The sequence below is a fragment of the Schizophyllum commune genome, assembly GCF_000143185.2.
Source record: "Schizophyllum commune H4-8 unplaced genomic scaffold SCHCOscaffold_3, whole genome shotgun sequence".
NCBI classification, from domain to species: domain Eukaryota; kingdom Fungi; phylum Basidiomycota; class Agaricomycetes; order Agaricales; family Schizophyllaceae; genus Schizophyllum; species Schizophyllum commune.
The window spans coordinates 3,495,774-3,510,479 of record NW_026089540.1 but is presented as its reverse complement, the minus strand read 5'-3'; the positions used below and the strand labels follow the sequence as shown (position 1 = coordinate 3,510,479).

The 14,706-nt window shown below is 55.3% G+C and overlaps 6 protein-coding genes across 6 annotated transcripts; all 6 read right to left on the bottom strand.

Annotated features, from left to right (window-relative positions):
- Window positions 1–649: 649 nt before the first annotated feature.
- Window positions 650–2,083, bottom strand: SCHCODRAFT_02490677 (uncharacterized protein; the record flags this gene model as incomplete). The annotated part of the gene is made up of 1 exon (XM_003034087.2): window positions 650–2,083. One exon carries the CDS (start codon window positions 2,081–2,083, stop codon window positions 650–652), a length of 1,434 nt encoding a protein of 477 aa, XP_003034133.1.
- Window positions 2,084–2,495: 412 nt separating this feature from the next.
- SCHCODRAFT_02464904 (uncharacterized protein) lies at window positions 2,496–3,044 on the bottom strand (the record flags this gene model as incomplete). Its single annotated transcript, XM_050342645.1, has 1 exon — window positions 2,496–3,044. A coding segment is annotated over one exon (549 nt), but the record flags the coding sequence as incomplete, so codon positions are not given.
- Window positions 3,045–3,416: 372 nt separating this feature from the next.
- SCHCODRAFT_01045075 (uncharacterized protein) lies at window positions 3,417–3,728 on the bottom strand (the record flags this gene model as incomplete). Its single annotated transcript, XM_050340919.1, has 1 exon — window positions 3,417–3,728. A coding segment is annotated over one exon (312 nt), but the record flags the coding sequence as incomplete, so codon positions are not given.
- Window positions 3,729–4,472: 744 nt separating this feature from the next.
- SCHCODRAFT_02462112 (uncharacterized protein) lies at window positions 4,473–4,844 on the bottom strand (the record flags this gene model as incomplete). Its single annotated transcript, XM_050342621.1, has 1 exon — window positions 4,473–4,844. A coding segment is annotated over one exon (372 nt), but the record flags the coding sequence as incomplete, so codon positions are not given.
- Window positions 4,845–5,162: 318 nt separating this feature from the next.
- On the bottom strand, window positions 5,163–5,756 carry SCHCODRAFT_02490672 (uncharacterized protein; the record flags this gene model as incomplete). Its single annotated transcript, XM_050342930.1, has 1 exon — window positions 5,163–5,756. A coding segment is annotated over one exon (594 nt), but the record flags the coding sequence as incomplete, so codon positions are not given.
- Window positions 5,757–6,639: 883 nt separating this feature from the next.
- On the bottom strand, window positions 6,640–13,804 carry SCHCODRAFT_01110969 (uncharacterized protein; the record flags this gene model as incomplete). Its single annotated transcript, XM_003034086.2, has 2 exons — window positions 6,640–6,971; window positions 7,057–13,804. The coding sequence occupies 2 exons, from the start codon at window positions 13,802–13,804 to the stop codon at window positions 6,640–6,642; spliced, it is 7,080 nt and encodes a 2,359-aa protein (XP_003034132.1).
- Between the last annotated feature and the right edge of the window lie 902 nt (window positions 13,805–14,706).

The following is a 14,706-nucleotide window of genomic DNA, read 5'->3' as shown; positions in this document are numbered from 1 at the left end:
TCAGCTGATCTGGCTTAGGCGTGGAATGGCTCGGAGCGTGGTAAGTCTTAAGAACTTCTTGTGCGTGAGATCTGTAGTCTTCTCTGTTGTCTCTACAGCACTGAGAGTGGTCCTTATATATGTCTAGACTTGCCCTTTGCCCACAAACCCTCAGCCCTGTGACCAAATAGCTGTCTACCTACGTACACTGCATTCCTGTACTACTACTGAATGAGCAAGCAGCGTCGACCACAAAATTGTACCCGCAAGGCTATGATCTACTTATACTAGGCTGTGCGTAGGGTCTAGGGTATGCAATATTGCTGTACGCTACATTGTCGGAGGGTGTTGCGTACACAGCCCTCCATCGTCGGACTCAAACAAGTCAACCTCCGGTCACGTGAAAGTGGTGTGACCTGCCGGCATCTTCCGATGTGGCGTCGAAGGTCTGGTCGAGGCTTCCGAGGCTTGATTGGTCGGCCTTGATATCAAACAATGTTGCGGTAGCACATACGCGGGGAACGTTCCCTCAGCGCCCTCGCTGACCAGGCAGCAATCAGGCAAGGAAGTCCTCGACGAGAACTCATAGATTATATACAAAAAAACGAAATACGAAACATCCAAGATAGTCAAAGTCCGGTCTCGTTCGGCGATAGGTAAGGTACATAAATCAGCTCGTCGGCAGCGAGAAGTAGCTCAGCATGTACGGTACGAAGGTCTGCGCCTCGGTAAGATTGTTGGGCCGAGAGTCGCGATCCTCTGGTGACCTAACGCCACTGCACGCAGCGTGTACGTTCTCGTAGACGTGATGCCGAGCCTGGCGACGCGCCTTCACGGCCGCTTCCGCCAACTGGTCAGCCCCAAGACGCCCGTTAAGCCCGACCAGACGCTGAAGATTCGTCATGAACGCGTTCCACGACGCTTCGCGTGAGATCAGCTTGCACTGATCGACCTTGCGTGTAGTGAGGACGACGGCGTGGCTGTCCTGGCTGCGATAGTAGGCGCACAGGAACTCGACGTGGTGCGGGTCGCGCCTGAGCTCATCACCGACGACAATGGCTTCGGGGACATTGCGACGCCTCCGCAAGTTGCTCGGTGGCGTGGCACGCAGATCCACCACCTGCAACATCATAGCCGAGCGTATCTCGAGGTAATCGGCCTTCCCGGCGTCAATCAGCTCGAAGTCATAGACCGGTAAGAGCTCCTTGAACCCGTCGACACGACGGTTATGCAGCTTGGTGAGCTTGACGCGAGGAATGCAGGTGTGGAAGATGGACTCGTGGTGGAAGCGATAGTATTCCGCGACAGGCGCCAGAGGTCCCGCGCGGAGAGTGGCAGCGGTCACGGGATATGTGAGTGGGGGACCGCTTGCCTCCTGCGCAACTTGGCGGGGCAGATCGTTCGGATCGAGGCTGCCAAAACCCTCGGGTATGGCGACGGTGACTGGCTTCGAGGGGCCGATAGGAAGGTCCTCGACACCCGGACAGGCTTTCTCCAGTACGATACTGTCCTGCGTGGAGACGGGTGTGTTTGTCTGCGACGGATGCGGCGTAGGTGTAGGACTATCGGAGACCAGATTAATGAGCGCTTTCGAGTCGGTCGAGGTCGGCGGGGATGGGAGGGAAGACGCGAGCGCCGGCGCCGGCTGGGTCACGAGAGGAACCTGCGTCACATCAGAGTCCTGGCTGGAGCGTCGTGGCTTAGGAATAGTGATGGCGGACGAGGATGACATGGAAGAGAATGAGTGAGGCGAGGAACTATCATAGGACGATGCGACGGTCTCCGTCGAAGCGGAAAACATGGGTGTCGAGGGAGGAGGATAGGCGCCAGGAGGGAACATCGAAGAGAAAAAACCCTGGTTCGAGTCGACGGTGGGGGCAGGACGGAATGGTGCGGGCGTGAAGCTGGGAATTCCGGATGACGCGGGCATAGACGTGGGTTGCTGGTGGTAAGGGGCGTAGCCGGGCGAGCTAGCGGCAGGGTAGGTTCCCGCCTGGTTGTACTGCCCGAACTGAGAGGAGGAGAAGCCCGAGCAGTGGTCCAACCACGCGTTTGTGTACGGGATGATGGGAATTCCTCCGTAACCGTCGATCAAGGGCCCCATGCCGCTGCTTGTGGGGACAGAGAACACGTTCGGGGTCCGCCATGGCACGTGGTGGAAACGTTCTTCGTCGGGGGTGGCCCCCATGTACATATCATGGTCTTCCTTGTCGTCAGCTCTGTTGTGCGTCGCGGCAAACGTGTGCGGACTCACTCGGCACCGACTGGCTGTAATGTGAATAGTTCATAGCGAAATACACGGGAGGACGAGCGACGAGGTGGGCGGTCAGAGCTAGATCCTGCCGGCTGGTCCACCGCTGCTTGCCTTATATGCAAAATGAATCTATTCAGTTGGTGGGATCATAATCCGAACTGTCGGATTCTGATGGCGTCAATTCAGACCCTGAAGTGGCGTCTTCAGACTCAGTCAACTCTCCTCGCATATTCTGCTTCAAGAACTCATGGCGCCTGGAGATGTAAGGCAACAGCCTGCGGGGTGGATACGATCCATAGAGTTCGGCACCGTCAAGTTCTCTAAGAATATATCCGCCTCGATTGGTCTGGCGTACTACCATGTAAGGCCCAAGATAGCGCACGGACATCTTCGCCGCTGCACTAATTTGTCCTTCTCTGGCTGAGTTGCGGAGCAATACCATTTCCCCTTTTCTATAGTCCGTCTTAAGCATTCGTCGAGCGAAACGCCGTTCAAATTGCGCCTTCGATTTGAACCTTGCTTTCTGCAGCGTGGATGCAGCTCGCTCAAGGTCGGCTGGGCGGCGTTCCAATTGATGAATTCGTGCTGCGAGAAGATCGGAGGTACTCATCTCTGCATGGAAGGCGTTCGACATGAATGTGGCCTCAGCTAAATCCAGGGGCAAGATGGGGTCGCACCCGTGGAGGAGCTGGAAAGGAGAGAACCCCGTAACACGGCTCACCGTAATTCGATCGGCGAAGAGCGCTAGTGGCAGCTTCTCCACCCATGAGTCTGGCTCTCTGGCGCATGCCTTAGAGACAGCCTCACGCAATGTGAAATGTCCCTGTTCGACCACTCCATTGGCGTGATGGTGGTACGGAGATATGCGGCACATGGGAACCTTGAGGCGGCGAGCTAGCTTCTCAAATTCTCCAGCAAATTCTGACCCATTGTCGGTGATCACTCTACGGGGATAGCCATATCGAAAGACAATCTGCTGCTTTAGAAATTCCCCAACATTTTTCGAGTTGAGCGTCTTGAGTGCTCGAGCCTCGCAAAATCCGGAGAGATCGTCTCGCGCAGCGATGATGTAACGATAGCCTTTCTTGGTTATGGGCATAAACATGGCGTCCATATAGATCTTGTCAAACAGCCTGGTCGGAAGGGATACCGTCAGCGGAGCTTCTAGACGCTTTAGGCTACGCAATTGGCATTCGTGGCATGAGCGGATATGATGACGTACATCAGCGTACAGATGCGGCCAATACACTCTCCGCCGCAGTAAGTCGAACGTTCCCTGGACACCGGTTCGGTGGCTGAGATCATCGTGAGCCGCTTCCAAAATCCGGAGCCGCTCGTCGGGATCGAAGACTACTTTCTGCGGAGGCCATTTAGCGTGGCGTCGAAAGAGAGTTTCCTCCTTACGAAAGAACTCCATCGCCTTGTTCAGGAAGCGGCGCTGTGCCTGAGGGCTTGCTAGAACGGGCTGCTCCAGGGTCCTGAGAAAATGATCGATCTGTCGTAAGAGGTCATCGGCTGGTTTCCGTGCGGCTAGACACGAGGGCAGGAGGCTAGGGTGGAAAGGCAGCTCGGTTGCCTTGCGAATATGAAACGAAGGAAATTGTCCGAGCTCCGATTTCCAAGTCAATAGCGCCACATCGTCCAGCCAGCTATCATCGTCACTCACAACTTCATCACCTTCGGCGAGAGGGCGTCGAGAGAGCGCATCGGGTGCTCGGAAACGATCGGCTGGTACATGAATAAGCTTGAAGTCGAACAATAGGATACCCTGAATCCACCGGTTGATAGACGCATTTGGCTGGAGGTCAGGATCATTGAGCATACCCCGGATGTATTGTGCGTCCACCTTTATATGCAAGTTCTTGGCACCCACAAGGTATATCCGCCAGTGTCGAAGCGCGCGGTAGAGTCCGAAAAGCTCCAATTTCGGCTGCGAGTAGCGGGATTCGCGCTCACTCATGGGAATCGAACCGTAACGAGCGGGGTGTTCCCGGCCTTGCTCATCGATTTGGGCGAGGATCATGCCGACAGCTTCCTTACTAGAATCCACCGATAACACAATGGGACTGTCGGATGTATAGTCGATGGGCCGTAACGCCGGCGGACTTGCCACTAATTCCTTGATGCGATCAAATGCAGCTTGGCGTCGCTCATCCCATATAAAGTCATGATCGCGTCGGTAAAGTTCCGTAAGCGGGCGAACCAGCTGAGAGTACCCTTCGATCCATATGCGTACAGTGCCACACAATCCAAGAAACTGACGTACTTCCTTCGGGGTGCGGAGCGGTGGCCAAGAGAGGATCTTCTGAACCTTGTCATCATCCGGAAGACGTCCTTCCTTACAGCAGACTTGTCCAACTATAAGCGCCTTGGGCTGTGCCATCTGAACCTTATTGGGTGCAAACGTGGCTCCGGCGCTCTTGATCCGGTGCATGACTCGGTGCACATCCAACGCATGTTCCCAGATGTAACGGCGGATTCCCGGATTCTCCGCGAGAGTCTCAGGTGAACCATCCTCTCGGAGGTATCTTGTACTCGGGCCTCGAATAGCTACATCGTCAATGAAGATATTCGCTACATGAGGAATCTCCGGTTCGAGTACGAAGGACATACACTTCTGAAATTCAGCCGGTGAGTTGGTGTACCCCATGGGCATCGAGGTCAACTGTAACGGACCGAGTGGTGACTGGAAGGCCGTCAGGTGTCTTGTAGCGGGGTCGGTCTTTCGGGCATCAAATCCCCAGAAAAGATCAAATACCGAATAGCATTCAGCCCCCGCGAACTTCTCCACAAAATCGTCAATGATGGGAAGCGCTCCGGCGTCTCGGACGGATACCGCATTGAGGGGCTGTAGATCATGAACGATTCGCAGCTTGCCGTTCTTCTTCAATACACAGAACCATCGTGACCGGTACGAGGATTGACTTGGTTCATATACACCCGCTTTGATCTTCTCCCGTAAGAGACTCAGCACCTTGTCATGAATCCCAGGTGGAATGGGTATATTGCGATACTCCCACGCCTTGTGCGGAATTGTGACATAGATGTAAGGTGAGAAATACGATTCCTTCAGCGTTCCTCTTTGGCTTTCTTCAAAAGCAAGAGAAGTGTCGTTCAATCGAAGAATGTGGGCGAAGAGCTTTTCTTCTTCGGGAAGGAGGTATCCGTCCTTGTTGATGCTCATAGCCATGAGGCGATCTCGTGTGAGCCTTTCCGAAGGTGTGAACTCGGGAGGATGTGGAGTGAGAGGGACTTGATCCGCGAAAAGCTCTTCTTCCGAAGGTCGGTGGCGCGTGACTTGCTGATCGACCGGTACAACACCCGTCACAGGTCGGATCTTCTTATCTACCCTCTTATATGCTGTGAGAGACCGTCGATTCCCACATGTAAGAGCGTCTGTAGGAAAAGGTTCGGTACACACTATGAGCTCATCGTCATCTTCGAGCATAAGCGTAGCAATGTCATCAGGTGAGAGCGCGAGTTCCCGAAAAGAACTAGCCAGAGTGGCGCTCTTGCCTGCCATAGTGTGAGATGGAGCCGAGGAGTAGATGAAGACGCGAGGGTTTTGAACTTGAGTCGAGACTAGGCCTGAGTCACGTGTCGGGACTTGCCGAGGACTTGTGGGTCCAGGTCCTCGTCGAGGAATTCGGTCCTTAGATCTCTCTGGAAGATACGCTGCGAAAAATGTGACCATTCTCGCTGAGTACATACTTCTCTGCCACTGAACAAAGGTATAGACAAGTAAGTACCACGTAAAGGCAGAAACAACACGATAGAAGGCTAGCACCACGCGTAAAAATGCGAGTACTAGTTGTAGAGTAAGGAGCGTGCGGAGTACTATATTTTCTACAGTTCTTGCGAAGAACTGAAGAAAATATTTCCTCATAAGTAAAAGAAACGGATGCGAGCGGTCAAGGCGTATAGTATCGGGTCTAATATAAGTCGGCGAAGCGCGATGTAACGGCGTGGAACGGAGACGGAGAGCGGAAGCGAGGGGTCGAAACCAATACATAAGAGCCATCATAAATATCAAACCAATCGTGAATAAATAGCAGCGGAACGGAACACGCGAGAATAAATAGGGAGGCGATTCGGGTGAAAAAAGGTAAGCATAATGTGCGGACGTACTGAGATGCCGCGCCGAGTCATAAATACCGAAGGCGAAGTTGACGAGAGAGTGCCGTATACTGTCCATCGCGGGGAACGTCGAAAAATAGCTTGTAGACTCGGTATAAGTAGCCGAAACATTCGGAAAGCTCGCGAAGCGCACCAAAAACCCAATACTATAGCGGCACTCGACCACAACACGACACGCGGAATGGCGGAGACGCTGCGTAAGCATCGTAAGAACAAACCAGAGCAGTATGACAGTGCCCGGCTCACCCTGCGAGACTCGAAAAAGCGGGCTAAAGCCGCTGGGGGCCGCGTTGCTGCTCCACTCGCGCGCGCGCGAAAGAGGAAGCCAAGCGATGCGGTCCCCCGAGATAGCCAACGCGTAACCAGCCACGTACGAGATAGCCGGTATGCGGCAGTTCTCGGGCGACGAGCGCACGTGTATCGTCCGGTTCGGTGATGAGAATAGTCGAGTAATTGCTCCGAGAAGTCTGCATGCGGTAGCCCGTAATCGCGTCCGCAAAGGCGAGTAGGAACAGCGCCTCCTCCTGGTAGAGGAAAGGGTTGAACGTCGCGGGTAGCTGAACCTTGTCGAGCGCGTCGGTGATCGGGCCAGCAAGGGATGCTAGGCAAACGAAGAGAAAGGCGCAGGTACTGCTTGGCCGCGAACTCGCCCCACTCCCGTCGGAAGGTCGGTCGGCTCGGGTCACGCGGCGCAACTTCGCGAATGGGTGGCGGAAGCGCGTAGTCACGGTGCTTCTCCGAGATCTCAATGAACTCGTCACGGGTGGCATATGAGAGTTCGGGCGGGACGCCGCCGATATCCTCGGGTAGGTGGGGAAGCGACAGGTGATACCATTCGTGTAGGAGTCGGTCTTCGTTGGTGACGCAACGCGAGCGAAACTCGTTGAGCATACTGGGCGGCGCGAGGTCGATCTGGTGCCAGCCTTCGCTGACCAGCGTGTCGTCCTGGTGTATTTCGTGCATGAGGAGATCGCAGATGGCGAGGCGAGCACGCTGAAGCGATGAGCGAAATTGAACCATGACCTCGTATGGCGGCTGGCCGAAGTCGTCCGGGATGATCTCGTCCTCGTTGAGGTCGATCATGTCGAGAAGGCGCTTCTCCACGACAGCGATGACGGCCTTCAGCTCTCTCGCGCGTTCTTCGCCGGTGAGTCGTGATGCCATTTGTCGTCGTGCAATAAGTAAGCCGATTGCGTCCTCGAGAGAGTGCATGAGGTCGATTGTCGTGCCGATGCGCCGTAGGTCGTGCCAAACATCTTCCATCGAGGACTTATTAGGCCGAGGGTACCAATGCCGGTCCTCCTGAAGCGGCGGCATCGAGGAGGACGTCGAGGATGGCGGTGTAGACGCGCGTGAAGGCGGACGGAACGCACTTGTCTCGTAGTCAATGGAGTCGTTCGACGGACTGCGAGTTGCGTGCACGTACAAGCGATGATCATCACCCGTGTCGGGGTTCGCAAAGACGATAGAGCTCAGCTCGGATGAGCTCGGTGACGTCGGGCAGTGTACTGCGATAGCGGGCAAGGACTGAGCTCGACGTAGCTGAGGCGGAAGTGAACTGTAAATGGCGGGTGGGGATAAGCATAGGCCGGGAATAGATTCGGAATCGGAGTCGTACCCCATGGAAATCTCTCCCCCTATCGTCGCCTTGGCGCGCGCGCGATGCTCGATAGGGTCTGGACAGCCTTTGTACACGTCCCCTGGGTGAAGATTCTTGAGGCAGGGAGGACAAAGCGGCGTGTCGTATGGTGAGATATCGCTGGCAGACGTCGGCGGGGCGATATGGAAGGGCGAGAACGAGGCGCTCGAAGAGTCGGAAGGATAAGCTAGATCGTCGGGGGTCGCAGCGCCATTGGCAGGCTCACGGCTTGAGGAGTCGGCGCCGCTTGAGAGGCCCCCAGCCACGGTAAAATCCGGTCGAAGTTCGTCCTCGCAGGGCCGCTTATCGAGCACCACGGGAAGCGCACGCTTGACCCCATTCTTGAAGAAAGGATGAGGCGTGTTAGCTCGTGCGTCGCGTGTGGTGAGAAGGAGTACCTGGGCGTCGCGGTTACCAAGCGGCATCTCCACGATATCGGCGCGCGAGTCGGCGAGAAGGGCGGTTTCGCCGAAGGTGTAGTGTCCTACCCACTTCGAAGTGCGCTGAGAGCGAGAGGCGCGCGTCATGCGCGAGGGACGCTCCTCGTCGGGCTCGATAATCTCCTCGGCGTCGGTCTTGACGGTGCTTGGGAGTGCGAGCGGATCGGGGCTCGAAGAGTCGCTGGACGCGTAACTGAGGCTAGTGATGCCCGACGCGTCGTCTGGCGTGCCCTCCTCGGCGTGCTGGGTGCCGCCGTCGTCTTCATCGTCGTCTCCGTCGTCTACTTCTTCGTCCTCGTCATCGCGGTCTGCGTCGCGGTCCTCCGTGCGCGCGCTCATCCGAACGTCTCCCGAATTGCTCAGGGGCGACGTCGGTGACGTCGGCTCAAAGGCGTCCTCCACTAGCCAGTCGGACACGTCGGGACCCAGCTCACGAGGAGGGCACGCTATGAAGCGAGGCTCCTCGTCGTCGCTGTCTTCGTCGAGCCCGGTGTCGGTGCCGATACGACAGGCCCGCGGGTACTGGATGGTCGTGCGCTCGTCGAGAAACCGGCGTACTAGCTCGTCGCCAAGTCGCTGGTGGAAATGCTTGAGATACTGCGGGTGGTTGCGTAGGAAAAAAGGAATCGGTCCGCGGCGAGACGGGGCGTCGGGCACGTCCGTCTCCGCGCTGGCGAAATATGATACCACCGTTCCAGTAGGGGGCTGGAACACGGAGGGCTCGTAGACGTGGAGGTTGCGTCCGGCCGCGGTAATGCGCTTGAAGTAAGGCGGTTGGACGGTGGCGACGGGGAAGACGTAGTTGCCGGGCGCATGGTCGTCGAAGAAATGACAGATCGCGTGACCTACACGCGTATAGGTGCTGCGGGTGCCCTCGTCGTAGCCGGAGAGACAGGCATTATGCCAGACGAGTTGCGTCGACACGTTACCGTGCTCATCCCGCTTGTCGATCGTGATGGGCATACCCATCCCTGAGAGGGAGACGGGATGATACATCGACTCGTCGGGAGGCGCGTGATCAGCGACGTCGAAGGCGAGGTCGGCGGCGGCGTGCAGAGTCTGGTAGGGCGTCAGTCCTTGCGGAACAGGACAGACACGCGGCCATGCTCCGAAGGCGCGATCCCCGTTGACCGAGGGGTGTCGTTGGACTAGGAAAGGCGACACGTGAGGGCCGTCGAAGCCCGCGCAATTGAACAGGTAATAGTTCTCGATGGACGGAAGGGTGGCGCGTAGCTGCTGACGAAGCTCTCGTTGGGGATCAGCCATGGCTTCTGCGCGGGAGCGTAAGTATCCGTTGTGCATGTGAAGGAGGAGCGTACAGACAATGAGTAGAAAGATCGATGGAACTCCGTGTATTCTGCTGAGGAGACCGGGGGCGAACATCTTGCTCTTATACTTCATGGCCTTCCGAAAATCGCGCGGGTAGGTGCTGGGCAGAGGGGAGACGAGACCCAAACAGAATGTGATTCCCAATGGACATTGTATGTACTGAATGAGGGAGGCAATACCGAGTGCGATGCCACTGATGATGGAGTCCGTAGAGAAGGCCCTCGCGCGCTTGTTTGGCCGTGTGTACGCGACTTGATTAGATCTTGATGGCGAAGATCTTTCCCCATTAGAGACAATCTCCTTCTTGACTCCGTCTGTACTGAGTGGCTCTGCCACGACCGCGAGGCAACTGGCCTGACGGAGGTAAGTGTTTGTTCCTTGTTTGGCAAACCTTTCCTGTGCAGGTCGTTGCTTGGGTGCTAATCGTCGGTCATGCAGAGGCGCTAGCTGTCTTCGAAGAGCCGCACTGACATCTGGACGTCGTTGAACGCGAAACTCATAGCGCTTGTGCCCGTCGTTCGGGTCGCGTACCTCGAGGTACGTACCATCTGGGCGCTCGTCTATTGAGATGAGGTTCTGACGTTGCCATGGTCTTCCCAGCAGCAAGTCATATCCTACCGGTCGGTCAGGTCGTGAACGCTTACCGATATGGATATCCGCGACTGTGAGAATGTCCGAGTCTGCTAGCTGCAGGTCGACTTCTGATACAAGACCCCGCAATCGGGCTTCTCCTCCGTTCGCATCATTCATTACTATAGCTCCGGCGAGATCGATCGGGCGGTGGGGCAGGAATAAGTCTTCGGCGAGTTCCCCTCTCATCACGTTCAGCTGTGATCCAGTATCGACAATAGCAATTATCTCTCGGCCTTCGCAAATGACTTTCAGCGTGATTAACGCGTCGTCTCCGGGGTTGAGAGCGTACGTATCTACTGCTGCCTCAAATGCGTCGACTGAGCTAACGTGCTGCTCCTCGTACTCAACAAGATTGGAAGTACTAGGCTTCGACACCGAACGCGGCTTGAGTCGCTCGTGGAATTCAACCTGGACATCCTTCGAAGCTACTCCTATCACTTGTCCGATAGGTAGCGTGACTGCTTGCTCTAGGATATTGTCGACGAACGACTTTGCAGAGACCCCTTCGGAAATCGGTGCGATTCGAGCTGGCCCGCGCACGCGCACCTTCGGTTGGTCTGGTGCGTGACGCTCATCACTCTTTTCGCGGTTCGGTCGAATTTCTCGCAAAGGTCTCTCTGGCTCGAGTCTGGTCACACGTTCGCGCGCTTCATCCGCGGGAAAGTGCACTCTAGGCTGTCGTGCATCAACGGGGATCACAGGAGGCGATGTCTTGTATGGGTCGCGCTGCACAGCCCGTCGGGGAGGTGGCGGAGATCCTGCCTCAGTTGGGTGATGCTGGGATTCCGGACGCGAAGACGGCTGGGCAAAGGGCTTGCTTGAATTGAGTCTTGGGCCCTCTTCTTGTGGTGGCTGATCGGGCGCGCTCGCTGGCTTGGGGTCCGCCGAATTAGGTTCAAGTGGTGCTGGGGGTCCCATTTCGACGTCTTCTGTGCGGCCTATCTCACGCGGCGGACGCGTGGGTTGTTTAGGCTTCGGTGGAGGCGCTTTCCGAACACCGGCAGGCATTCGAAAATCCCGGTACTTGCTAGGAATCAATTGAGGGGGCTTGGGATCCCGCAATCCAGTGCGTCGAGAACCGCTATCCATCATCTCCCGACGAGTTCTGGTGCCAACATTCTCCTTCTCCGCGCGATCCTTCGCGGGGAACGTTCTGTTGTACACTGCCGGCCCGGGTGCGTAATGCATTGCATGGGCTTCCTCATCGCTAAGCCATTCCTGCTCGTCGTCGTCCGAATTCTCTTGAAAGAATTCGTCTTCCTCCTCTTCCCAGGAATGCTGTGAGTGGTAGAATGACTGCCAATGTGAGTCATTCACGGCGATGGCGTAGTCGGCTTCAGATTCCGAAGTGTCGATCCCGTAAGTCGAAATTCCTGCAAAAAACATCCCAACTCGTGCGTTAGTATCGTCGTCACTTCCGCTATCGTACTGATCTGGATAGAAGAAATGTACGTTCGCTGAGGTTAGTCGCTCAATGGCTTGAGCCATTGTACTTTCCCCGGGAGTGCGCCTGACATCACCTCCGTCGAGGAGAGTGACTCGGCCAGAATAAGGATCACGACGTACCTTGCCTTGACGAACTAGTTGGTCGATAGTGGGGCATGCGCTGAGCCGATGTCCCCGCTCTCCACAGCCATAGCAACCGGGCGGCGGTGGTACAGCATTAGCTCCTGTAGCGGGCGTCGGATAGGTGCGCGATTCATCCATATGTGGCGGGGGTGGTCTGTCCTGATAATTCCTCAGAGGTGGTCGTCCATACGGCTCCGTACGACGGGGAGGACGGTCTTCGCGACTCTTGACAGGCTGTCGATTGGAACGGGAGGCTTGGGGCGCGATGGGAAGACCATTTGCTCGGGCTTGATCTTCGCTATGAAAAATAGGCTTCGCTCGAATAAACTCCTCCACGCGATGCGTCGTATCCATGCACAATGCCTTGTAGTACATGGGTGCGTACATCTCATGATCTGGTCTCATCTCATTAAGCTGTTTAACAAGCTGAGTAAGATCTGTAGGTGAGTTCATCTTCGACACACGATCAAGCTGCTTCTTCTCACGCTTAGCCTCCTTCTTCTTCGTCTTGTGCTTGCGTCCGAGCTTGAGCTTACGGCGGAGCTTCTCCATGTCAGAATCGTCTGTCGAACCCTCGTCATCGGATTCGGTCTCGGAACCCGAGGATTCTGCTCCTGGTCTCTGTCCAAAACGGTCAGCATCGAACCGACGAGTCACGAAGCGGTTCCTCCTGAATAGGTGACGAGCGGCTGAGGAAATTTCCTCATTCGTATACGGCTCTTGCTCTTCTTCGTCTTCAGTGTCGGATCCTCGTAACTCGCGCTTCATCTCAATGTGAGTCTCCATCTGAGATTGAAGGTCAGGATGAATACCCATCCAGAGATAATACGCTTCGTCTGCTTCCTCAATCTCGCCAGAGTTCACGAGTGCTCCTGATCGTCGGGTGAGTCGTCGGTAGTACTGCTTCCACTGAGCTAAGTTGCGAATCTTCTTCTCACGGGCTTTGTAGGCGAACTCCATGACATCGCAGGCGGTGTACATGCGGTCTGCCTTCTCAGCGTCGTAGTAGAAAAGCAAGTTCTTCTTAAGTCCTGCCCAGTTGTGGTCGGCAAATTCACGAACTCCTTTAATATACCGCTTGACTTGCGTCGAACAGTATTGAAGAAGTGCGTTACATTTCTCACGATCTCTCACAACCTTGTAACGCTTAAGAAGTCGCTCATAATGGTCAAGGAAGTCAGCTATGTCTTCGGCCTTACCTGTGAACTTTCTAGGAGCATTCCGCGTGTTGAGCGGAGGAAGCTCATAGACACCATGTCGAGAAGATGATCTTTCTCGTCCAGATTCAGGCGAGGTTCCTCGGCTGTGGGAGAAGTGTCCTTGTCGAGCTTGACGTCGTTCTTCAGTGGATAAGCCCTTCGGAAGTACCTTGGGTTTCGAATCCGATCGGCCTCGGGGTTGGTCACTAAACTGCGCCTTGGGTGGTGAGTTATTCGTCGGGCGATGGGATCGAGAGCCTTGCTGACTTGTATGGGAGTCTTGAGGATTGGATGTGCCAGTACGTCGGGGAGATCCATCGGAAAATGCTTTACCAAAGCGATCCGTGAGGTCGTCAACGTCTGCGTCGCGAGGAGGCGCGGTCTCGGGATAATCGTCGGGCTCGCTGTCAGATACGTGAGGATGAGACGAGCGATGAGAAGAGGGATGAGATGGTGAGGAGGAAGCGTGCGGATGGTCGTGTTCTGAGTCAGTATGCTCAGAAGGGGGTGGATCTCGGTAGGTTGCGGTGTGAGACGCAGCATGATTGTCGGAGCTATGATGGCTAGGTGAACTGATGATATCAAATCCAGAGGTCGATCCGTGGTTGGATGGTGAGTGAGACATAGTCGGTAGTGGTGAGCGATGGAAGGTCACAGGTGATCAGCAGAGAAGCAGTAATTTACCCCTCGCGGTGGGCTCCAGATGTGCGGCTAGGCTTGGTTAGATTAATAGCCTGAGAAATCCTATATAAGAATAGAAATATCTCCTTGAGTTCTTTGGGGAATATTACTGTGAGTGGCTGATAAGTGAGAGCTTCCTAAAGTGGTGGAAAGGGTAGAGGAACAGGTGACAGATATGTGGGAATTGTCACGAGAGGTAGCGAGATGAGATGATCTCGTGAGATGTGCGACAAGCGTGAGGTAGGGCTGACTCGCTGAGGCGGAGGAAAAATCTGATTGGAAGGCTGGCTTAAATCGGGCTTGGAGCTACCGGGATTCACTAGAAACGGTGCGAGGATTCGTTCACTCGACGCTCTCAGAGATCGCGGCTAGTTCAAGTAAATACGACGTAAGACGGCTTGTTCTCAGAGATCTTCGAGGACGGCGAGATGAGTTGAAGCGTATGAATTGCACTTATAAGTCAGCTGATCTGGCTTAGGCGTGGAATGGCTCGGAGCGTGGTAAGTCTTAAGAACTTCTTGTGCGTGAGATCTGTAGTCTTCTCTGTTGTCTCTACAGCACTGAGAGTGGTCCTTATATATGTCTAGACTTGCCCTTTGCCCACAAACCCTCAGCCCTGTGACCAAATAGCTGTCTACCTACGTACACTGCATTCCTGTACTACTACTGAATGAGCAAGCAGCGTCGACCACAAAATTGTACCCGCAAGGCTATGATCTACTTATACTAGGCTGTGCGTAGGGTCTAGGGTATGCAATATTGCTGTACGCTACATTGTCGGAGGGTGTTGCGTACACAGCCCTCCATCGTCGGACTCAAACAAGTCAACCTCCGGTCACGTGAAAG